Source organism: Gadus macrocephalus, chromosome 23 (assembly GCF_031168955.1).
Source record: "Gadus macrocephalus chromosome 23, ASM3116895v1".
Taxonomy (NCBI): Eukaryota; Metazoa; Chordata; class Actinopteri; order Gadiformes; family Gadidae; genus Gadus; species Gadus macrocephalus.
In genome coordinates, this window is record NC_082404.1 from 6,890,230 (window position 1) to 6,915,718 (window position 25,489).

The 25,489-nt window shown below is 42.7% G+C and overlaps 1 protein-coding gene across 4 annotated transcripts in view; it reads right to left on the reverse strand.

The window, feature by feature from the left end:
- Nucleotides 1-5,101: 5,101 nt before the first annotated feature.
- LOC132452623 (sialic acid-binding Ig-like lectin 14) overlaps nucleotides 5,102-25,489 on the reverse strand; it is a 37,108-nt gene continuing 16,720 nt past the window's right edge. The window contains exons 1-11 of one of the 4 annotated variants that reach the window (XM_060045321.1): nucleotides 21,199-21,322; nucleotides 20,965-21,071; nucleotides 19,699-20,079; nucleotides 19,268-19,486; nucleotides 18,867-19,133; nucleotides 18,436-18,696; nucleotides 17,992-18,246; nucleotides 17,799-17,910; nucleotides 17,660-17,720; nucleotides 5,992-6,227; nucleotides 5,102-5,883 (exon numbers count right to left, since the gene is read on the reverse strand). In XM_060045321.1, coding sequence (XP_059901304.1) covers nucleotides 5,811-5,883; nucleotides 5,992-6,227; nucleotides 17,660-17,720; nucleotides 17,799-17,910; nucleotides 17,992-18,246; nucleotides 18,436-18,696; nucleotides 18,867-19,133; nucleotides 19,268-19,486; nucleotides 19,699-20,079; nucleotides 20,965-21,019 — 1,920 coding nt within the window. In that variant the 5' untranslated portion in view covers nucleotides 21,020-21,071; nucleotides 21,199-21,322 and the 3' untranslated portion in view covers nucleotides 5,102-5,810. Of the gene's footprint in view, nucleotides 5,884-5,991; nucleotides 6,228-17,659; nucleotides 17,721-17,798; nucleotides 17,911-17,991; nucleotides 18,247-18,435; nucleotides 18,697-18,866; nucleotides 19,134-19,267; nucleotides 19,487-19,698; nucleotides 20,080-20,964; nucleotides 21,104-21,191; nucleotides 21,323-25,489 lie in introns of those variants that run through there. The other 3 variants (XM_060045322.1, XM_060045320.1, XM_060045319.1) reach the window with 3 other exon arrangements.

The following is a 25,489-nucleotide window of genomic DNA, read 5'->3' on the forward strand; positions in this document are numbered from 1 at the left end:
GGACTGAATCATTTACGTTGGTCTCGACGCTTTGAAGTGGCAGTCAGTGGCGGTTCTACGTCTAGTTACGCCCTGGGCAAGACTTCCTCCAAGCGGGGTGGCAGTGCAGGCTATGAGTTGAACTGATATGGATCTGCCTACAGTGATGGCCTCCGTCCTCCTACCCGCTTAGCAGATGCTGCATTTCTGTATTGGGACAGCCTTCCTCCTTTGACCCAGGGGGACTATGATTCAGTAAAGGAGAAACTCAGGGACGTTTTCCGACCGGTACTCCCTGCCATGCTTCCAGACCCATTTGAATGCTCAACCACGTAAACCAGGGGAAAGTTTTGATGTGTACAGTGCAGACATCGTCTTGCACTAGAAAACTTTCCCAACTATGACCACAGTGCCCTAGAGGGTGAAAAATGTTGCCGCTTTGTTGCTGGCTTGAAACCAAATCTTCAGTCAAAAGTCCATGAGATGGGTGCTGAGGATCTTGAGGGAGCCCTGCGTATCGAACCAGCCGCTGTGAGAGAGCACGTGCAGCGCTCCAACTGACAACTGTTGGGTCTCCACACACTCAATCTTCAGAGCAGGTAGCAATGGTTCGTCCTAAACCTACTGATGACAAGCTACTGCATGCAGTTGAGCAGCTGACTCTTACTGTCAACAGCTTAAAAAGTGAAGTACACCTGTTACGAGAGAAACACAGTTACCTGGCTCTGCGTGTAGACTCCAAACCTGAAAGGTTTTCCCCCAACGATGCTCAATACAGTGCATGCAGTGTCTCTCCACAACCCTACCATAACAGCCAACACCACAGAGACTATTACTTACCTGAGGAGCATCATGGTCGTGATCCAGAGTCCTGCTATGAACGTTGTCCTCCTTCTCCTGTTACTCAGAGAGACCGTCAGTGGAAAGGCAATGACAGACGTGACCGGCATCGCTCTCCATCACTCCAGTCCTATCAGTACTCCAAGTATGGTCGCCATGACAATGATGACACAAACAGATACAGACGCAGCCCTAGTCCTGCTCCACAGAGGAACAGAGATGCAAGTCCACACACTAGAGGCAGTGTTCGCTTCCAGTCTCCTGAAAGACATCCACACTCTGGCTCCAACCGTCAGGGAAACTTCCATTAGCTGCTGTTGAGGGGCAAACATCAGCTACTGTCTCACAGCCCCAGAATGATTCCCCCCAGTTAATTCCTGACAAGAATGACTCACAACCGGATGATTCGGTCTCTTCTATAATCTTGGCTATTGTTGAGGGCATTGAAGTGTGCACTTTAATGGACTCTGGTTCTACTGTCTCCATTGTGAGCGAAGATTTTCGTAATCTCACCCGGCATTGAGAAGACGCCCCGTAATACCCTCCTCTCTGCCAGGCCGCTCAGTCAATTGACAGTGCCTGGACATTTTAGGCAGGTTAATGATTGGGATCAGACTTGGATATCAGGTATAGCAACAAGACTTTGAAATTATCAGAGGTGCTTGCCAGCCAGTCATTCCTGGTTTTCGATTTTCTGCGGAAACAGCATGCCCTCCTTGACATCAAAAAAAAATGCTGCGACTTTGGGACATTCAAATTCCTCTCTTGCCCAAAGGACATGAAGTGGCCGCCTGCTGTAATGTGTCTGTGTTAGCACCAACTAAGATTCCAGCTATGAGTGAAACCCTCATCCAAGCCTGTGTGTCAGCAGCTATACCTGCTTCTCCCATGCTAACTGACTACTATTGTGTTCTCATGCCCAACCCATCGTGTGACATCATCGTGGCACATTCTCTCAGTGAGGTTCAAAATGGCACAACTGTTCGAGTCTTCAATGCCTCCAGAGATGACATTGAGCTGCAGTCAGGTCAACATGTGGGTGAATTTCATTCTGCTTCATCATCTACTGACATCATATCAGGTGAAGGGACATGTTGTGCAACCTCCCCCGTGCATGATTTAGCTCCATCTGTCCAGATAAATGACAGCGACCTGTCACCTTCCCAAGTTCAATCTCTAAAGTCACTGCTTCAGAAATACTCAGTATTCAGTAAACACTCAGAGGACAGAGGTTGCACGAGCATCATCAAGCATCAAATCCGCACCGGTGATGCCACACCAATTAAACAGAGTGCCTACAGAGTGACACCAGAGCATAGAGCTGAAATACAGACTCAAGTTGAAAACCTGTTGAAAGCAGATGTCATTGAAGAAAGCTACAGTCCCTGGGCTGCACCAGTTGTTTTGGTGCGCAAGAAAAATGGCACATGGCGTTTCTGCATGGACTACAGAAAACTCAATGCAGCGACAATCAAAGATTCCCACCCTCTTCCAAGAGTCGATGACGCACTGGCTGCTTTGTCGGGCTTCTGCCTTTTCTCCACAATGGACCTGCAACATGGCTATTGGCAAGTTGAGCTGGATGAGAAAGACCGCGAAAATACATCACTCACAACAGGTAGTGGCCTTTATCACTTTAAAGTTATGGCAATGGGTCTCACCAACGCTCCAGACACATGCCAGCACTTGATGGAGATGGTACTTCGTGGATTCCCATGGATAACCTTCCTAGTGTATTTCGATGATGTCCTCATCTACAGCCACTCTTTCAGTGAACACTTCCAGCACCTGGAGGAAATTCTCTCCAGATTCCAGTCAAGAAGAAGATGATCCCTCAAAATGCTGTTTTGCCAGAGATCAGGTACGGTTTCTGGGCCATGTTGTATGCAAAGACGGCATTCAGCCAGACCCGCGAAATGTGAAAAGTGTTCAAGACTGGCCTATTCCACAGTCAGCTACAGAAGTAAGAGCATTTCTTGGACTTTGTTCATATTACCACAAGATGATTTAAAAAAGGAACAACAGCAAGACTCCATACTATCAGAGGTCATTAGCTGGAAAGTTAAAGGACAGAAACCATCATACTGGCGCATGAAAAAACACACACTTGATGTGAAGGCACTTTGGCACGAGTTCCACAGTCTTACCTTTCATAATGGTGTACTCTGCTGTACAGTTTTCAACCCATCCACAAAATCAGTGCTCCATCAAATGATTGTCCCTCATGTTTTAAAATAAACTGTTCTGCAGATGCTGCATGGAAATCCAGTAACTGGTCATCTATCTGCTGATAAAGTCCTGAAACGTGCTCAGCAACTGTGCTACTGGCCCTTTATGTCACGTGACATCAGGATGTGGTGCAAGCAATGTATTCCATGTGACGCAAGACGGAGTCCCACACCTCATCAGAGAGCTCCAATGAAAACAATTGTTGCTACTGAGCCATCCCAAATGGTCACAGCTGACATACTTGAGCTCCCCATCACAAGTCTATGCCATGCCAGACCAGCGCACCATAACAGTTGCAAAATGTCTGTTTGAAAACTTCATCTGTGAACATGGCATCCCGGAAATGCGTCACACTGATCGGGGACGTCAGTTTGAGTCTGACCTGGTGGAACATCTGTGTGAACTGCTGGGCGTGCAGGAAACACGAACCAGCCCATATCATCCTCAGTTTGACGGCATGATTGAGAGGTTCAACAGGACACTTATTGATCAGTTAGCCAAGACACTTCTTCAACAACCTGATGAATTTGATGACTCCCTCAACCACGTTGCTTTGGCTTACAATACAGACCCTCATTCTACAACAGGTTTCACACCATTCTTCCTCACACATGGTCATGAAGCCAGGATGCCTGCTGTTACCTAACAACACACGATCTTCGTTTACTACAGGTTCTCCTGCTGACTATGTTGCACAATTGACGCAATTCATTCCGCTTTCAGTTCTGCTGCATGGAACAGAGATTTTGCCAACAATCAGCAGAAACGACAGTTTGACAAGAGTGTTAAACACACTCCCTATGTTCCTGGATACCTTGTCTGGTTAAATGACCCCACCACAGCAAAACAAAAACTCGCTCCTCACTGGAAAGGCCCCTTTGAAATATTAGAGTGCCTTGGATCTGTTGTGGATTCTCCTGGAGTGACATACAGGATTCACTACCTCCTGGATCAGTCTGATAAGTCCCAGATTGTCCACTACAACCGTCTCAGACCCTACCAGGCTTCTGTGCCAGATCGTGGACATAAGACGCTTACATGTGACTCTTTGCAACCTCAACTCCCTTGTTTGACGGCATTGTCAGGTGCTTTGCCCTATAAATCTTCGAAGCAGGCAGCCACGTAGAGCTAAAACTTATCTGGCCACAGCAGTTCTCCCTCATTAGCCCCTCCTACTGGCCATCCACAACCCCCGACCACAGCTTCAATCCCGCTCTCCCCTGACTCAGTCTTGTTCCCGCCCCTCTGGCCCAGTATGTCAGTCTGACACTGTCCCCTCTTCCACTCCTCGAGGTTCTGGTTATTCACTACGCCCTGGGAAACGTCTAGTTAGACCTCCCAGATTCCTTAGAGACTATGTTCTGAAGTGACACAGTTGCTTTATTGTTGTTGTTTACAGTTCCTTGTTTGCTTATTTATTTGATTTGAAACGGGGACGTTTCTTTTGTGGTTGGGGGAGGAAGTGTAAGGTTTACAAGTTAATTCATATTTGAAAGTTGTAGAAGAAGTTAATATAATTTATGTTTGAGTTAATTTACTAGAAATGTATTTACAATGTTTAGTCAGTTAATCATTTGCATATTTATGTTACACAATTATTGTTTACATATTTACATATTTAATACAGTCAGGATATTCTGTTAAATCTGCCTCACGTTTACCTCAGTCTAAGTTCTAGCTTCTGATTAGTTAGTTCAGTCTCGTGAGGGGTCCGAACAAGGAGGAGTCGTTGTGAGTTGTGAAGAAAAGTAAAGTACCGCTTGAGAAAGTAATCTGTCTCCATCCTGCTGTTTATTCTCATAAAGAGTGATCACCACATACCAAACACTCACGTTACACAAGCATGGATGGGCTAATTGTGGAACTGGGGAGTGGTTTCATCATGAATATACAATGTGGGTCGGCCTACTTTGTGTTTATATTTATGTTGGATTATGTTCGGCTGTCCTACTTCCACAACCTTTGCATTAGCCAAGTCACAATTTAATAGAAAACAAGAAAATCAATAACTTTGATTTTAAACATTAAAAGAGCAATAACTTTAGACACATGCTCTAAGCATAAGCAATTTATTCAGATTCAGTTCTGCAAGGTTCTGTTTGGGTCCCACAAGGAGTTGGTGTACATTTTTGCTTCATTAAAATGTGAAAAAAGATAATGAGCAGGGGCAATCCTCTGTAAATATAATATTTTTTTAGTGCAGCCAGGAGACGGCAAGGATGATTAGCTAACCAACCCAGCCAGGTATTGTCCCTAGAGATCTCTCCTCACAGGTGCAGTACATCCCGGTAAACAGCAGGTCGTACCGTTTAAGACATCCCCTCACAGATGCAGTACATTCTGGTCACCAGCAGCTGGTATCGTTAAGACAACACCTCACAGGTGCAGTACATCTGGTAACCAGCAGGTGGTAGCAATGAAGCAGAGCTATAACCAACAGAGCAAGAGGCCTTGGATAAGATGTTGCCTCGCTGGGGCCATCACAAGTGGAACATACACAATCTAGTAAATAAGTCAAATAAAATCAAGAGACATCAGATCATGTATCAGTCCAGGTTATTAAGCACCATAGCTTTTTAGCTTACTCTGGCACATTTTACATTTACATTTTGAGCGTAAACTAAAAATGTCAATTGATGTGCATTGTCCCTATTTAAAAAATGAAGAAGAAAATAAATGCAGCAAGCGTATTGTCCTGTTAAACTAAATGGATGAGACACTCTACCTAGTACCACTATTTAAATCCTGCTGCCACAACTCTTTCAATATCTGGGGTGTTTTTTGACAGTGCTGTACAACTCTGAGGTTTCTGCCGCCTCTGTCTTGTCACTCTCTCTGAAAGAAGAAAGAAATGTAGTCACTTTGTAAAGCAGATCCATTGGGTTGATAAAGTCCCAAAATGTAGATTATATTTCCTCTTTAGAAATACCAAGAGAAGCTTACCCAGGGACAGCGTTTGCTCTCTTAATGTTGACCACAGAATAAAAGACAGCATCTGCTTGGTCTGATTGGACATTAGAGCCAACCCAACAGCGAGGAACTTCCTGGTTAACTGAGCGAGAGGTGTGGACGCTGGCATAGTGAGGTTCATCCTGCTCTTCTATCGGTTCTCTCTGTGCTGCAGGAGCCAAGTGATTGGTCAGAGCTGAGACGTTTTCACGCACAGAAACAGGAAGTGGCTATCGGGGAGTGAAGAAAGAAGAGATCATTTAGAAAACACTTTACATTTCCTGAAGACACTCATCTAGAGACCCTTGGTGGTGAATAGTGGTCTCACCATGCAGGCTGCGGTTGGCCTCACTAACTTACTGCAAGCTTTCCTCTATCTGTTCAGCTGCAAAAAAAATGTTTGTCTCTGAACTTAATTTGCTTCCTTAAAGGGGACCTATTATGCTTTTTAGACTTTTATGACGTATAGACATTGTTATAATGATTGATAGTCATGATTAACCATACTAAAGTGCTGTGATTCGTGTCAGGTTGCGCTATAGGAGTCATTAATAAGAAATTAAGACCAGAAAGGTAGTATAATAGGTCCTCTTTAAAGCAAATATAGACATCTGTACTTAAATTCATCTTCTCATTCTGTTCGCTGGCAGAAGTCTCCCCAGATCCCAGTTTTTCCTCTCACCCTTTGTGATCTCACCCTAGATCCCACCCTAGATCACCCGCTTTTAGCAAACATGACAAGTCGTGCGGTTTCACCTCAGGCTGTATTCCCCTCCCTGCCAGAGCCCTATTTCTGGCCCCACTGCTAGTTGATGACACATTTCCCCTGCCAGACACGTCTCTATCCCTCCACCTCACTTGATGAAAATTAATTTGTATTCACCTTCATCCTCTTCTCCTCCTCTTCCCTGCTAGACCTCTATCTCAAACCCCAAATATCCCTTCCCTTGTCTCACAGCCCAACATCTTTATCTTCAGCTTTGGCATAGCTTTCAGTTGATAAACCCAGACAACTGATTGATCTTCACAATGGCGGCGACTACCAAAGAGATTGTTGGAGTTTTCACATTTGTATAAAGATCTCCAGGTAAGATAGACCCTCGTCCGGATGAAACATTAGAAACGCCCAGTGAGGTACACTCTCTTGTAAAATCATTATGACAGAAGCAATCAGTTTCTTAACAGTTCTAACATTCATTCTGTTTGGGAGGTCTGTAGCATATCCCCACTAAAATGGCCTTTGTTTTAAGCTGAAAAATGTAATTATAATCAACATTATCTCCAGTTCAGAAATGTCCAAATCAGGCCGAGGGTTCAACTTCAGATTGTTCTGTATGAAAATACTGATACAGAAATGGACAGTCTCTCGTAGTGACAGGGCTGGAGCAACAGAGATGGCCAGTCACTCAGGAAACAACTAGAAGTCTCTTGTGTGATCTTGTGTTGTGGCCTCAGGGAATTTCCACCGTGTGTCTTAATAAAGGCTGGGTTAGTAATAAATGGCTTACCTCCTCCACAGTATCTGGCCTTTCTCCCTGTCCACCTGCTTTACTGTAGGCCCTCTTTCTTCTGGAGAAGAGAACAGAGAGGTGAAGAAGCAACAGGATAAATAAAGGAATGTGAAACGAGAAAGAGAGAGACAAAATCTCACCTCATCCAGAGAAAGACAAGGAGGAGTATGGTGGCCAGGAGGACAACAATGGTTGTTACAGCTACCATTGCTGGATGTGATGATGATGATGATGATGTCACTGGAACATAGAAAGTTGATTACAAACACTGATGGCAAAATGCAACATAAATAGGCCAATTTTAACTGTGTGACTGACTATGTAAAAGGTGTGTTTCTTTTAAATGAGCAATTACCTTTAATTATCAAAAATGTGTTGTTATGATGTCCGATTGCATTATGTGCTTGGCAGTAATAGTTTCCTCCAAGCTCAGATGTGATATTAGTGATGGTGTATTTCTGTCCTGATGCTTTCACTGAGGCTTCATGTTCCTTGAACCAGGTGTACTCAGCTGCTGGGTTGGCATCACTGCTGCAGCTCAGAGTCACTGAACTGCCCTCCTCTATTTCACCAGAGGGACTCACGGTCACTGAGGGGGTCTTTGGAGCGTCTGTCATGAACACAAAATAACAATGTCCATCCTAAAGTTATGAACCCTGTTTAGCAACAACTGTCAGCCAGGATGATAAGTGTGTCATTACAGGCGTGTGTTTAGGCCCATCTGGAGACACATAGAAACATGTAACAACAGCATTTATATTCATGACAGTATTAATGATATTAAAAATCACATTGTGGCAAAGTTTGGGTTCATAATTAATGCTAACACAGTTAAGACAATTCTCTATTGTGTTTTACTCACATTTAACATCAATAGTGTTGTCGACATATCTTTTCCCTATATATTCTGAGCCTCACAGCGATACTGTCCAGAGTCTGAAGACACGATGTAGCTAAAGACGAGTTGTGGTCCCTGGTTCATCTTTCTGGAGGAACGATCTGTATCAACCTTGAACCAGGTGTACTCAGCTGCTGGGTTGGCCTCACTGCTGCAGCTCAGAGTCACTGAACTGCCCTCCTTTATTTCACCAGAGGGACTCACGGTCACTGAGGGGGTCTTTGGAGCGTCTGTCATGAACACAAAATCTCACGACTTGAGACACAGAGAAACATGTAAAAACAGCATGCACATTTATATTCATGACAGTGTTAATGTAATGATAATGGAAATTATTATATTAGTGGAGAAGTTTGGGTTAACCATAAATGTTGACATACTGTATTTAAGCTCATTTTATTGTGTGTTTTGTTTACTCACATTTAACATCAATAGACTTGGTGACTGATTTTTTCCCCAGCTTATTCGTAGCGTCACAGCGATATTGTCCAGAGTTTGAAGACCAGATGTAGCTAATGATGAGCTGTGGTCCCTGGTTCATGGACCTGGAGGATATGTTTCTAGAGTAACGATAAGTAATATCCCTGAACCAAGTGTAGGTAGCTGCTGGGTTGGCATCACTGCTGCAGCTCAGAGTCACTGAACTGCCCTCCTTTATTTCACCTGAGGGCCTCACGGTCACTGAGGGGGTCTTTGGAGCGTCTGTTATGTATGAACACAAAATCTCACGACTTGAGACACAAAGAAACATGTAAAAACAGCATGTACATTTATATTCATGACAGTGTAAATGACAATGAAAATCACAAAGTGGAGAAGATTGGGTTAATCATAAATGTTGAAAAATGTAAGCTCATTTTTTTGCGTATTTTCTTTACTCACATTTAACATCAATAGTGTTGTCAACATATCTTTTCCCTATCGTATTCTGAGCCTCACAGCGATACTGTCCAGAGTCTGAAGACACGATGTCGCTAAAGACGAGCTGTGGTCCCTGGTTCATCTTTCTGGGGGAACGACCTCTATTAACCTTGAACCACTGCTGCAGCTCAGAGTCACTGAACTGCCCTCCTCTATTTCAGCAGAGGGTCTCACGGTCACTGAGGGGGTCTTTGGAGCGTCTGCCATGAACACAAAATCATCAATATTCTTCCTGAAGTTTTGAAGCCGTGTTTAGTATTAAGTAAGGTGCCAGTATGTTACAGAATATTTTTTATACTAATAAAACACTACTACATATTTACTGCCCATCTGGAGACACATAGAAACATGTACAACAGAATGTACATTTATTATCATGACAGTATTAATGATAATAAAAATGTTCATGGATTTATTATAAAATTAACTTAATGAATACTAATGTGGACCAGATTCAAATATTTATTTTATAACATCTGTAATATGATGTTAAATATATGTTTTACTCACATTTCACGGTTATATAGATCAACTCAGATTTTGTCCTTAGCTCAGTCTGAACTAGACAGTAGTATTGTCCAGAGTCTGCAGACAGGATGCTTCTAAAGATGAGATGTGGTCCCTCCTTAATCTCTCTGGAGTAATGATCTGCATTAACCCTGAACCAGGTGTACTCAGCTGCTGGGTTGGCATCACTGCTGCAGCTCAGAGTCACTGAACTCCCCTCCTCTATCTCACCAGAGGGTCTCACGGTCACTGAGGGGGTCCTTGGAGCGTCTGTTAACAATTACATTTCATTAATCATATTAATTAATCATTAATACAGGCAGTTTGAGTCCATAGAGTGAGGAATGTATTTATGCTATGTATGTTATGTATGCTATGTATGAGGATGTGCAGTGTTGACTTATTTGGACACACAACACGTTCAACATTAACACACTTTGAGCTAAACTGTGCAGCAGTGGGGCGGGGCTTCAGGGCTCTGCAGTTCACTTGGTCACTGTACTTGGATGCTGGATACACAACCGTTACATTAGTCGAACAATAACTAGAAGTGTCTCTGTATGTCTGCATGTCCTTTATCAACTTCTCTTTTCGTGTTACGGAGAACACAGAAAGTGCCGTGTCGAGGGTGAAGTATTTTAAAGGAGTGACGTTGGATAAAGCTGCTAGCAGCAATACAGGAGGCCAAGCGATCGGCACGTTCAGCAGAGGCTCGTTTTGAACAGACTCTGCACTAGTTCATGGTAACATGTAGTTCTGTACCCTAAAGGGTCCATTTCATCTGGTATCATGTCAGTGTACGGTGGAGGGGACTTACACACTAAAGGAGAGCGGAAACCTTCGTATCCTTCAACAGCACATGAATAGCTCCCTTCAGACTGAATGTAGGCCCTGTAGTTCACTCCCTGTCCTACATTCTGTCCATTCCTGAACCAGATGTAGGGAGGGTCACCAGCTAGGCCACACATACTGTGACACTCCAGCTTTGCCCCGGTAGGAATGGTAGGGTCAGGAAAGGACACCTTCACCTGGAGGTCTGGGTCTGAGAACAATTTAAACACAAGTATACTCAATAATAAATATTATTGAGTATAATAACACAACACACACACACACACACACACACACACACACACACACACACACACACACACACACACACACACACACACACACACACACACACACACACACACACACACACACACACACACACACACAAACATTATAGTTTACCTGTTACAGATAACGTCACTCCAGGGTCACCAGTATATTCCCCTCCTGGTTGGTTTGTTGTGAACCTAAACTTGTAGACATCAGAGTCACTCTGTCTCAGGTCTCTGATTCTCAGTGTACATGTTCCATGACATCTGGCCCCGGTACAGTTGACCTCTCCACAGCTGGATTCAACATGACCTGTATAGTCTGTATCGTGTTCTAGAACAGGCTGATAGTTTGATGCTTTAGTGAACCACAGTGGTTTGACTGTGTTAGGGCGGTACTGTACGTTGTCAGGGTATTCATAAATGCAGCTGAAGTCAACCGTTGCTCCTCTTAAAGCACAGACATTACTAGATGAGTAAGTAACCGTCCATTCATCATTACCCTGAAGCGCTGTGAAAAAACAAAGACATCTCATTGAGAATGAACAAGACACAGAGGTTCACCTGATGAACAGATCGGAAGATAAATAAAGAGATGGAGGCTGGTGGGTGGAGATGGAAACTACAGATACATGCTGACCACTGAGCTGTGAGAGGAACGTTCCAGAACATCATGTGACACCATTGGAGCCAGGGGGGAATCAAGTTAACTTTAATGTTATATTTGCTATTCTTCTATCTTCCACATGCTGTGGTTTCACCCTCTCCTCGTTCCAGTTGCTTGGTTGTGATGTTATTGAAACAGTTCATTTAAATGTTCATAATGTAAATTAACCAACCTGGTACTGACAGAAGGAAAAAGCTAGAAATCCTCTTGCTGCTGATCTTAAATTCATAGTGAGTCCTCTCCTCTCTCACTCTGTTGTTCCTGGAGATATTTAAACAAGCCTGAAGGTAGAAAATACAATAAAAAAGTTCACAATCTGAGAAAAATATCAGTTTTTAAAACCTTGCACTTAAATTCTAAATTATATTTTACTCTATGAATTACGTTTGTTAGGCATTGAAATAAAGTTAAGAAAATACAACTTCTTACTGTAGAGCAGAAAGCCGGTCTGACATCTAGTCTTCGGTTCCAGTTCATGATGCAGTTAGCTGAACTGACACCAAAAATATTGAAATCCTTCCTTCCTCTTCACACTATGATTCGCAGAAGAAGGAACAGAAGCCGGAACTACTTGGCCTTTTCAGACCACAACGAAGAGTACAAAGTGTCTTCTTGTTTTATCTTCTGCTTTTTTATCGTATTTCCATTAATCTTTTGGCCTGCTGATCCTTACGAACAAACAGGGAGGCAGCTGAACACACACACACACACTCTTTTTTTTTTTTTTTTTGTTGTTTTAGCAGCGAAATGCACCGTGTGCGTGTGTGTGTCTGTGTCTGTGTCTGTGTCTGTGTGTCTGTGCGTGCGTGTGTGTGTGTGCTTGTGTGTGCTTGTGTGCGTGTGTCTGTGCGTGTGTGTGTGTGTATAACACGCTATTTTATGTTGAAATGCGACGTAATCCAGTGTTCACGAAAAGTACACTGTCAACGTATGCTTTTGGCGACTGGGTTGGCTCTCAGATATACGTGTTTCTAACAAGATGATATCATTAAAAGTTACATAAAGTAACAGTTTAATAACACAAACGCAGGAAGCACGTGAGCTGCTAGTTTAGCGAAAGCAACCTGACGTCGTTGAAACATGCGAGCGAGCCGATCAAATCCTAATAACTATAAAACTAAAGATCAGACACAATCACTGACTGAAGATTATGCAAGTAAAAAGTATATTTCTCGCTAGAAATGTTATTAGAAACACGTTTAACGGTGAATCGGTCCTAAAATATTGCATTTCCCATTCAGATAATAAAGATTAATAAAGATCATACACATTCACTGACTGAAGATTATGTAAGGAAAATGTACATTTCTCGCTAGAAAAGTAATTAGAAACGCGTTTAATGGTGTATCTGTCCTAAAATATTGCATTTCCCATTCAGATAATAAAGATTAATAAAGATCATACACATTCACTGACTGAAGATTATGTAAGGAAAATGTACATTTCTCGCTAGAAATGTCATTAGAAACGCGTTTAATGGTGTATCTGTCCTAAAATATTGCATTTCCCATTCAGATAATAAAGATTAATATAAACTACGCCGTGTTCCGGAGCCGCGGGGGATTCTGGGAATTGGGGTTCTCAGTTGACAAATGGGGCTTTTGTTAACTTGTTTTGTTGTTAGGATTAAGTGGGGTTAATGGGTTCGGGATGTTATGTGGTTGTGTGTTGTTCTATTAACATTGTTCGTGTGTTCATTATTGTCGACACCGTCACCGAGAGTGACGTGACCATCGTTTCGTGCAGCTGTTCCGTGTTGAAGTCTCGTTCAATAAAAAACAACTCTCGTTGTCGAGCGTTCAATAAAAACCAACTCTCGTTGTCGAGCGTGCCCCCCCCCCCCCCCTACAAACGTGTCCCCCCCCCCCCCCCTCAACAAACGTGTCCCCCCCCCCCCCCTCAACTAACGTGTCCCCCCCCCCCCCCCCCCCCCCGCCTTCATGGGTCTGATTCGCCGATTTCCCATGCTGATGTCCCCGAAGATTCTCGGGCATCTTCGACAATTTGGCTATAGATTGTCTCATTACACGCTAAATAATATAATTATAGCCTTGTAGTGACCGTAACATAATTCACCTACAGTATTTCGTTATGTGTTGTTCTTTCAATTGTGTTGTTGTTTACTGAAATGTCATTTACGTTCTTGGTGGTTCAGGGATCGCGGTCCCTAAGGATTACGTGCGTCTCATGACGTCACAGACCATGCTGGATTTGTTTACCTTCAGCACGCTTTGTTTTCCGGTTTTCTTTTTTACAAAATAAACGAGTCACACGGCTGTGTGCTCAACGTGCGAAGTTGTGTTCTTAACTTATTGCAATTTCCACAGCCTAATTATATATATAGGTTTTGGCATAAACATAACTAGGGTGCACTGTACTATCTGCGCACACCCTTTCTGAAGCCTCTCTCTGCGCTCTCTCTCTCTCTCTCTCTCTCTCTCTCTCTCTCTCTCTCTCTCTCTCTCTCTCTCTCTCTCTCTCTCTCTCTCTCTCTCTCTCTCTCTCTCTCTCTCTCTCTCTCTCTCTCTCTCTCTCTCTCTCTCTCTCTCTGTCCCTCCCGCTCTCTCTTTCTCTCTCTCTCGTACCGTTTTGTGGAGCACGTTAATTGTCTTAGAACACTCCCATTCAGAATGCATTGGTTTACATTTCGTTTTGTGTAACACGCAAAAAGTCGGACTATCGTGCTCGGGAACACGCTTCAATAGATTAAAGGTTGGGTACGCGATTTGCGAAACGCCAGCAGATTTTGAAAATACACAACTCAAATGGTCCTACCCCCTCTCCTTCAACGCTGACTCTGACTCCACCCATTCCAAGTACCTGGACGCGCAATCATGCACGAGCGCGAACAGAGATGCGCGAGAGCGAGCCAGGCTAGCGTAGGTTTTCGTTTAACAACATGGCACTACATTCAGCTGTAAATTGCACCCAGTACCGCGGGAAGTAGGGGTTTTGGGGGTGCTGCAACACCCCCTGTCCGAGGCCCTGTCTTATCACAGAAAACGATCATTTCTAAAAACTCCGGCCAAAGTGGAGATTTCTGAAAACGCCGGTTATGTGTTGTCGTATCAACGGGGAGAAACGGGATTTTAGGTTCTGAAGCGTCACATTATGCACCAGGAAATGCTTAACGTCATGTGAGCGTCCGCTGTACCGTATTGGTCCGAATATAAACACAAACCCCATTGTAATGCGACCTATATTTGGAAAAAAGATTTGAAGACCAGATCTTGATTTCATGAATAAATAAATCGTATTAATTGAAATTATATACGAAAATAAAAAGGCATAGAATAAAACACTGCATTGCCACTAAACAGTAGTGCAAATAGGCCGTACTGATGTGTACACCAAAGACTTCCTGACACTCCTCTGCCCCGCTGTGTTCGCTCTGGCTGTGGTCGCTCCGAACTGTTTCGGCCCGTGGCAAAGCGAGTCATCCTCGCTGCTGTCCAAGGCATGTTGAGACGCAGCATTTATTTAATGCTCATATGTCCTTGTGCTGAAAAAAGGTTATATGAAAAAGTGTGAGGGTAGCGGTGGTGCGCTAAACTTGTTCTGTGAGCAGCTGGATGTGAACCATGGTGTGAAGGAAGTGAACACAACGATCGATTTTCAACTGTGCGCGCATGCACTGGTGTAATTGAGCTGCGCTGCTATATATCTTTTTTATCAATGTGACGAGTTGCGAGTCTAGTGCAGGCCGGGTTTTTTTTCCCAGCACCCCCTGCTGAGAATACGTTCTCGCGGCTATGGTTGCACCAGATGTCATAAACATTAAACGGTCACATAAATCATTACTATTTTTAGAAAATGTATGTTTGTTTCATATAATTGTATTGGAAGTCCTGGTTTTCACTAGGGTTGCCGCGGTGTGGACATTTTCACACCGAGTAATACACTCGTCTCAACACCGGTATTACCGAGTATAAACGGTATAAACTTTGAAACTAGGTCAACCGCCACACAAGCATCGGTTTTTAGACCCTTCTCGTCCTTCAGTTGCAGAAAACGTTCAAAAGCAGCGCCTAGGATTATTCTTGATTTCAGTTTTTCTCTTTCAACGTTTTTATTATCAATTACTCTCTGAAAAAGAGTTTTCCTTCTCTTTGCTGGTGGTGGTGGTGGTGGTGGTGGTGGTGGGGATGGTGGCGTCTTGTCTGCCATGGAAATTGTCTTCTACTGCTAGGTCCAAATGTGGATTAACTAGTTCCAGTAGATACCGCAGGATAACAACAAACAGGAGCTTGCTCTGGGTCACGAGCTCTGGGTCACGAGTACTGCACGAAGGGGTCGCGCGCGGGGGAGGGGGGGAGTGCAGTACGACCGTTTGATTGACGTACTTACTGTCCAATGAAACTCGGTGGCAATGGATATGATTGGCTGGAGTTTTTCGAGCCCTGCACGTTCCACAGATGATTGACAAGTTTAATTTTCATGTCAGTACTTCTAACTCAGTGGCTGTAAGCGGGTTATGATAAGGATTTCAAGTAATTTTGCAAAAATGCAAATCACCTATGCAACCTTTAACGTTCGTGCGCAGGAGCACGCAATTGCGTGATACCGGGTTGTTATATTAGTCTAACAATAACTAGAAGTGTCTCTGTATGTCTGAATGTCCTTTGATCAACTTCTCTTGTCGCGGGCGTGTTACTGAGAACACAGGAAGTGCCGTGTCGAGTGTGAAGTATTTTAAAGGAGTGACGCTCGATAAAGCTGCTAGCAGCAATACAGGAGGCCAAGCGATCGGCCCGTTCTGCAGAGGCTCGTTTTGAACGGGCTCTGGTTCATGGTAACATGTAGTTCTGTACCCTAAAGGGTCCATTACATCTGGTATCATGTCGGTGTACGGTGGAGGGGACTTACACACTAAAGGAGAGCGGAGACGTTCGTATCCTTCAACAGCACATGAATAGCTTTCTTCAGACTGAATGGAGGGGCTGTAGTTCACTCGCTGTCCTACATTCTGTCCAATCCTGAACCAGATGTAGGGAGGGGTCACCAGCTAGACCACACATACTGTGACACACCAGCTCTGCCCCGGTAGGATTGGTAGGGTCAGGAAAGGACACCTTCCCTCTGGCCTGGCCCATCATCATCTATCCGTTAAATACCATTTAAACCTCTCTATTGATGTGTTCCTTTGCCATGAACATTTTACGTTCATTAACAAAATGGTGTTGTCTCCAGTATCAAAAGCTTTGAGTAGATCTAACAGGACCATTCCAGTGTAATTTTCTCTGATGCTTTCCATCTTTGTATCATAATAAACAAGTTGAATGAGACAAGTCTCCGTGTAATGTGTCTTCTTGAACCAGACTGTATGTGCTGACTTGCTGTCCTGGTCTAAACTCCCAAAGATAGAGGGACCATTATTTCCAGAGCTAAAAGCCAACTCTGGAACAAGGGCATAGCCACAGTAGTGAAGTGTTGAAGTGATGAGATGAAATGCGATCAGTGTTTAAACTGACGTTAATCTATTTTATCATTGTTTAAATAGGTCATCTTGAAGTGAATTTGCTTCAACACTTTCCTTAATCTTTGGGGCTCACAAAAATGTTCATTAACTGCATTTTTTTTAAAGCACACTTGGTTTTAGCTTGCCCGATTTCTAAGGTTCTGATCGTTAATCTTGCACCTTTTTAAATGTCTAAAATATCACTTGTAATCCATGTAGCTGTATTCTGTTTTTAATCATTTTGTATCAAAGGAGTTAATGTATCAGGAACTAACCAAAAAATATTTGAAGATAACCCATGCTATATCTACATCGTCACAATTTAGTTCACCTGACCAATCCTGCTCCCTTTATGTGTGAATAAATCACACTTTTGTGGAACGCTTCATAAAACACATAATGCACATATAGGATTTGATGTACGAAAGAAAATAGCTTAGCTTGTGATCTCTAAAGCCAATGTTTAAAACACCTGACATTTACCCGATACAATCATAAAATCTATAAATTATGCTCTATTTCATTGGTTCTCAAACTGTGTTACGCAGTAGTAGTACTAATGGATGGGTTAGTAATAAAAGGCCTCCTGTGTCTCACCTCCTCCACAGTATCTGGCCTTCCTCCCTGTCCACATGCTTTACTGGAGGCCCTCTTTCTTCTAGAGAAGAGAACAGAGAGGTGAAGGAGCAACAGCAGAAGTGAAGGAATGGAAAACAAGAAAGAGAGAATATCTCACCTCATCCAGAGGAAGACAAGGAGGAGTATGGTGGCCAGTAAGACAACAATGCCTCGCACAGCTACTGTTGTTGTCCATGATGGTGATGTCGATTTCAAACACTGAATACAAACTACAACATAAATAGGCCAATGTTTAACTGTGTGCCTTTGTTGAAGGTGTGTGTCTGTGTGTTTTCAAAATTACCAATTACCTTTAATTAACAGAAAGGTGGAATTATGATATCCGATTGCATTATGTGCTTGGCAGTAATAGTTTCCTCCAAGCTCAGATGTGATATTAGTGATGGTGTAGTTCTGTCCTGATTCTTTCACTGAGTCTTCATGTTCCTTGAACCAGGTGTACTCAGCTGCTGGGTTGGCATCACTGCTGCAGCTCAGAGTCACTGAACTGCCCTCCTCTATTTCACCAGAGGGACTCACGGTCACTGAGGGGGTATTTGGATAATCTGTTATGAACACAAAATAACAGTATCCATCCTTAAGTTATGAAACCGTGTTTAGCAACAACTGCAATGCCAGTATGATAAGGGAGTCATAGTTGTTTACAGGCAAGCAGTAATACATGAATACCAGCTATACATTTAAAGATAAGATTTACCAAGTTTTTTTACATATTAATCAGATTGTCAACTCACATGTAACATTTAAGAATATCGAGTAAGAGCTCAGTTGTCCATATTTGTTCTCTGCATGACAGTGGTACGTTCCTCTGTCTTTAGGGCGGACTGAGGGGAAGGTATGAGGTTGACTTGGTTCCCAGAGCAGAGGTTGGTTGTTCTTGAACCAGGTGTACTCAGCTACTGGGTTGGCATCACTGCTGCAGCTCAGAGTCACTGAACTGCCCTCCTTTATTTCACCAGAAGGATTTGAACAAACAGAAGTGTGTTTAGGCCCATCTGGAGACACATAGAAACATGTATTATATTCATGACAGTATTAATATTCATATAAATTACAAAGTGGCGAAGTTTTTTAATTCATTGCACATGAATTTACTGATAATTGATGTTGCCAAGTCATACATTTTAATATCTTTAATATGATGTACAATATTGGTTGCACTCACATTTCATGTGAATAGTGATCCAGTTAGATGCTTGCCTTAGCTCAGTCTGAACTAGACAGTAGTATTGTCCAGAGTCTGACGTCAGGATTTGTTTAAAAACAAGCTTTGGTCCCTGGTTCAAGTTTGTGGAGAAAGGACCTTTTATAACCTTGAACCAGGTGTAGTTAGCTGCTGGGTTGGCATCACTGCTGCAGCTCAGAGTCACTGAACTGCCCTCCTTTATTTCACCAGAGGGATTCATGGTCACTGAGGGGGTCTTTGGAGCGTCTGTTAACAGTAAAATTTCATTAATTATATAAAATACCAGCAGATTGGTCAATTCACGAATCTACGTGTAGTTCTTTACTCTAAAAGATCCATTGCATCTGGTATAATTTAAGTGTAGTGTGTAGTGGACTTACACACTGAAGGAGAGCTGAGACGTTCGTATCCTTCAACAGCACATGAATAGTTCTCTCCAGTCGGAATGTGGCCCTTGTAGTTCACTCCCTGTCTTCCCTTCTTTCCATTTCTGAACCAGATGTAGGGAGGGTCACCAGCTAGACCACACATACTGTGACACTCCAGCTTTGTCCAGGTAGGATCGGTAGGGTCAGGAAAGGACACCTTCACCTGGAGGTCTGGGTATGAGAACAAGTTACACACAATAATTATGATGTATCAACACACTCCCACACATACACATACTTGTTCTCACTCATGCACGCGCACGCACACGCACACACACACACACACACACACACACACGCACACACACACACACACACACACACACACACACACACACACACACACACACACACACACACACACCAGACTCATCAAAGTTTACCTGTTACAGATAACTTCACTCCAGGGTCACCAGTATATTCCCCATCTGGTTGGTTTGTTGTGAACCTAAACTTGTAGACAGCAGAGTCATTCTGTCTCAGGTCTTTGATTCTCAGGGTACATGTTCCATGACATCTGGACCCGGAACAGTTGACCTTTCCACAGCTATTTTCAACATGACCTGTATAGTCTGAATCACTTAGCAAATCAACTGGCTGATGGTTGTCTTCTTCAGTAAACCACAGTGTTGTGACTGTGTTAGGGTGGTACTGTACGTTGTCAGGGTATTCATAAGTGCAGATGATGTCAACCATTGCTCCTCTTAAAGCACAGACATTACTAGATGAGTACGTAACTCTCCAGTCACCATTACCCTGAAGCACTGTGAAAAAACAGAAACATCTCATTGAGAATGAACAAGACACAGAGGTTCACCTGATGAACAGACCAGAAGATACATGAAGAGATGGAGGCTGGTGGGTGGAGATGGAAACTACAGATACATGCTGACCACTGAGCTGTGAGAGAAACATTGCAGAACATCATGTGACACTAGAAGAGTAGCCAGGAGGAGAGTCAAGTTCAACCCCCACCTCTCTGAAATTCTGAATTTATTACACTACACTACCTGAATAACATACACTAACAGTTGATGAATTATGGTAGCGTAGGCTACTAGGCTGTGTTTAGTCTCTTTCGTGCTTCTGTTGGAGCAATGTGACCATGAGCTTTGTAATTACTTGGATGTGCAGACAATGAATGTAGCTTAGAGGAGGTGAGGAGAGGAGCCAAGGAGACGAACTGGGAATAGTGGCAAGGAGAAAAGGTAAGGCAAGAAGAAGTATGGAGACAAGGAAAATAGATGAGTAGAGACAAGGAGAGGAGAAAAATAAGGAGTAGAAGAGGAGAGGAGAGAAGACAAGGAGAGGAGAGCAGGAGAGAGGCGAGGAGATGGCATGCAGTGTATAAAGTATTGTTATCTTAAAACCACTGCTTTCACTACAAGAGGTTGTATACAACCTGCAGTGAAGTGTTATTTTCAATGACTAATGAACCCCAAATTAAATATATACAGTGGACCGTTAGCGGGCCATATTCTGGGGTCTGTTTAACCAAACACAGCGTTCTAGAGGGCGATTCTTTAATGCTATATTTACTATTCTTCTATATTCAACATGCTGTGGTTTCACCCTCTTATGTTCCAGTTGCTTCGTTGATATGTTATTGAAAATGTTAAACTATATGTTCACAATGTAAATGAACCAACCTGGTACTGACAGAAGGAAAGCTAGAAATCCTCTTGCTGCTGATCTTAAATCCATAGTGGGGCCTCTCCTCTCTCACTCTTTTGTTCTGGGAGGTATTTAAACACGCCTGAAGGTAGAAAATAAAAAAATAATTTCATACTAGGAGAAAAATAACACTTTTTAGAATTAGATTTTACTCTATGAAATACATTTGTCAAGCATTGAATTAAAGTTAAGAAAATACAACTTCTTACCGTAGAGCAGAAAGCTGGTCTGACATCTAGTCTGTGGTTCCAGTTCATGCAGTTAGCTGAACAGACACCAAAAATATTGCAAGACTTCCTTCCTCTTCACACCATGATTCGCAGAAGAAGGAACTACTGGACCTATCCTAGAATCACCTTTTTCTACCACAACGAGTAGAAAGTGTCTTCTTGTTTTATCTTCTGCTTTTTTATTATTTTTCCATTAATCTTCTGGCCTGCTGATCCTTACCCACACAGGGAGGCAACTGAACATACACACACTCACACTCTCACACATTTGAACTTCTTTATTTATGTCCACAATTCATAATAAGTATACATAAGGACAAATATGTTACAGATACAAAACATTGCTCAGGCTTGATCCAGCAATGTGGGTCTGATGACAGTTCAAACAGCTTCTCCAAATGTGGCGACTTCCAGTAATGGAAGATGTTGAGGAGCATTTGGCAAGTTGTTTTGCCCTTGCTTTTGTAAAGCCAACTATCCTGAAACCCCTTAAGACAAGCCTTTGGACGTGGCCCAGGCTGCAAAAGATAAGTACCAGAAATTGACATTTGTAGCCAAGGCTAGATATTTTCTTGAACAAATGGTTTGCGAAAGAGTAACAACTCAGCATGATGCATGACTTTACATGAAGGTACACAAATAGATTCAACACTGGTAAACAAGTTATACAAAAAGCTTAACTACTGGTGAACAAATTATTCAAAAAGCTTCACTACTGGTGAACGAATGGATCGCGAATCAGCAGCAACTCATCATCAGTCAGATCAAGCTCTACGGGTGCCTAGAAAGCTGGGTTCCGATTCTCGGGCGAGGGGGACTCTGCGCTTCCCAAGGTCAAGAAAATGGGAAGCACGGCCCATTTCCCGTAGAGCGCTATCGTCATTGTTAAGCATGTTTAACAAATGTGACAGCCTAGTGGCGATTTACAGTAAGTCCACTCAAAGTCTGGAACTCCTAAACCCCCTTCACGTCTGCTGTGATAAATGACATTGCAGGTTTTATGTTCAGACCGAGCCATCTTCTCACTGTCTGGACACTTTTGTTGCTTAAGTCCTGCAAGACCTTTCGTGATATATGCAAAGGTGAGGACTGGGGCGAAAAAAAGGCCTTCGACTTTTTCCAAAATGTAGGCCCACAGCCCATACGCGATTTTGTGTTTAAATAACCACTTGCCAGGGTTTCAAGATACTATACCAAAAACCTACTACTTTTTCTTTTTCAAGGAAATTGTAACATGCCTTCCATTAACATAATAAGCCAGAATTTGAGTTGAAATCAATACTAATACATTAGAAGTTCTTAAATTAGTTTCAGAGCGCATTGATGGATACATTTTCTAACCTATTTTCCTTGAACGCGCCCCAATATGTAGACTTAAATCATACCAACTCTTACATTTGTTTAGCTGATTTATATTTTTAAAAAGGAGGACATCCTGAAGACTTAAAACAAGTAAAGAAAAGAGAGTGAGCCAGAAAACAGGCTGATAGATGCTCTGCGGTACTCTCTACTGTAATAAATGATGAATTAAAGAACCACTTTAAAGTTTTGGTTAAAAAAAATTTGGCGCACGCATTTGGTGACTGCTAGGGGCTAAGCCCCCCAAGCCTCTTAATCCTCGTGACGTCCCTGTCAATGGCTGTGCCTAGGCTACTTTAATTAGGCTCTGGCATTTCGGAAAAGAAGAGGACAGTACACAGTGTAAATTGTTTTGCATATCAGACATGACACAGAAATTATTTAAATAATCGCGGACTGCCCGAAATGATAGTGTTATTTTATTATTTTTCATTTTGCCTTATTAGTTTGCTCGTGATATTTCACGAATAAAGGTTGCCAGCCCCAAACACGTCAGGTTGGACTACCATGAATCGTGCTGAAAACTCGACGTCTATAGCAACCAAAATAAATCTCCTTACGTTTTCTACCCGATATTTTCTTTCCCCTTTTTTTTGTGTTCTTTTTTGTTTGTTTCAGGTTTGGTGCCTTTCGTATTGGCGCCTTCTATTGTTTTGACATTTAATGTCGCTCATAATTTTTTCTTCTTCATATGAACCACATAGGTCAAATGGCCACATAAAGGGACGGCCGTTCTGGACTTTGACAGAACGTCCTACTGGTCACTCCGCCCACTATGCACATTGGCGAAGAGGAGTGTTGCACTTTTGATAGAACTATCTGCCTGGGGGTGGGGGGGGTTGTGTTTCGTAAAACAGTGGGGGTTAACAGGTTGGGTAAATCTGTGCCAAAATTATTTTGGGGGCCAGACTGTGGGACCCAGGATGAGAACTATATCGAGAGTAATAAAAAGTGTGTTAGTATTAGGATGTTTGCAGGTGTATGATGCAGAACACTAGGGCCTACAGTGAGGTGTTTGCTGACGGGGGAGTGGGGTGTGCCTGGATGAGGGGAAATGGTTAGAGGCTGTGCAAGTTTAATGTCTTAAAGGGGACGTTTAACTAATATAATATTCTATGAATCCTCTTAATACAGTCAACGAAGATAATGCCTTTATCAAAATACTCATTTTAATGAAGGCACAGTGGAAAATGTAATTGAGTAAAGAGTAGAATTCTAAATCAAATATTTACTTGATTAAGGGTAAAATTACAGACTTAAAAAAGGAACGTGAAAAGTACTCGTTACCCGAAAAATTTACTTTTTTACTCATTTGCGTTACTTGTAATGCGTTACTACCCACCACTGCCGGAAACCAGGCTGAACGAACAAACGATTCACGAACGACTCCTCCCAGTTCAGTCGAGTTTCCGGTGAATCGATTCACCGGAAACTCGGTGGAGTAGTCGTTCGCGAATCAGCCTAGTTTCCGGTAGCGGTGAATCGCATCATGGAATGCATGCCATTGCACGGTTCTCAGCTGAGTCAGTCAGACTCAGTGCTACCGGAAACTCGACTGAACTGGGAGGAGTCGTTCGCAAATCGTTTGTTCGTTCAGCCTGGTTTCCGGTAGCGGTAAATCGCATCATGTAATGCACGCCATTGCACGGTTCTCAGCTGAGGCAGTCAGAATCAGTGGAGTTAGTGCTACCGGAAACTCGTTCGCTCGTTCAGTCAAGTTTCCGGTGAATCGAATGGTAAACGAGAAGAACGAACGAACGAGAGAATCAAACCGTTTTGGTTCGTTCGTCCTAAAGACTCGTTCATTCGAACCGGTTCGCGAACGAACGAGCCAACACTACTCCCGAGCTTCCCGATCTCCAGCCTCTGCTGCAGAGTGAATTAAAATCACCGGCAGAACGGCCTGCACAATTGCCATTTTTTCTGTGTTTACAGTACAGTAGGGTTTATTTTTGTTTATTTTGGCTCAAACTGTGTTTACTGCACTGTAATGTACAGTGCTGCAATGTGCAGTATTTAGCATTTGATCTTTTGGTTGTGGTGAAAACGTGCCCTCTGTGGAACTGAATAAAAACAGTGAACATGAAAGACTGCAGTGTTTTATATAAAGTAGACAAGTGTGTTGCAGCTGATCTGAAAGTGTATTCATATGATGCAAGTGTGTATCATTTTGACATCAAAGTGCCATTTTTACAAAGAATTGTTAGGTTTCGATAGCCGAGTTTCAATTTGACATAGATGTGAATGGTTTATTTCCCAGTGTTGTGTCTTATTTGCTTCTGTGTTGAGTTTTGACACAATGAGCCAAATTTTGCAAAATGTGTTCAAGCAATTGAAAAAAACTAATCACAGTTACAGTCTCAAAGGGCTTCACAGGCCCACATTGTAGGATTCTAAATACTTGCTTAACCTATTGAATACTCATATCTAAACATCTACTTAATGTAGAAATGTGTGTTACAACAAGAGAAACCTCAGGAATCGTGACAATAGCTGGAGTCCACACATTCAAATAAGTCATTTATTTAAAAAGAGTCGAAATCAAAAACTAACAGAATGAGGCATGACAAAAAATTTTTTGTTAATGTAAGCATCACGTTAGGTTACCTCTCAAAGGTCCAATGAGATTGGTTACTTTCATATTCACGGTATAAATTGATTAATATAGCGCAATAATGGCAATGACCATCACAGGATCACCATATTCAAAAAAATACAATCACTAAAATGCAAAGATCCCATATTAATAATAGAGAAGTTGAAGACAGCATTATACAGCACAGGAACCTAAGCACCTTAGGATGTGCAGCTTCGAGAGGGAATCTGAACTTCAGCAGATCCATTGGGTTGATTAAGTTACAAACATATAGATATAGTCTATGTTGACCACAGATTAAAGGACCTCATCCGT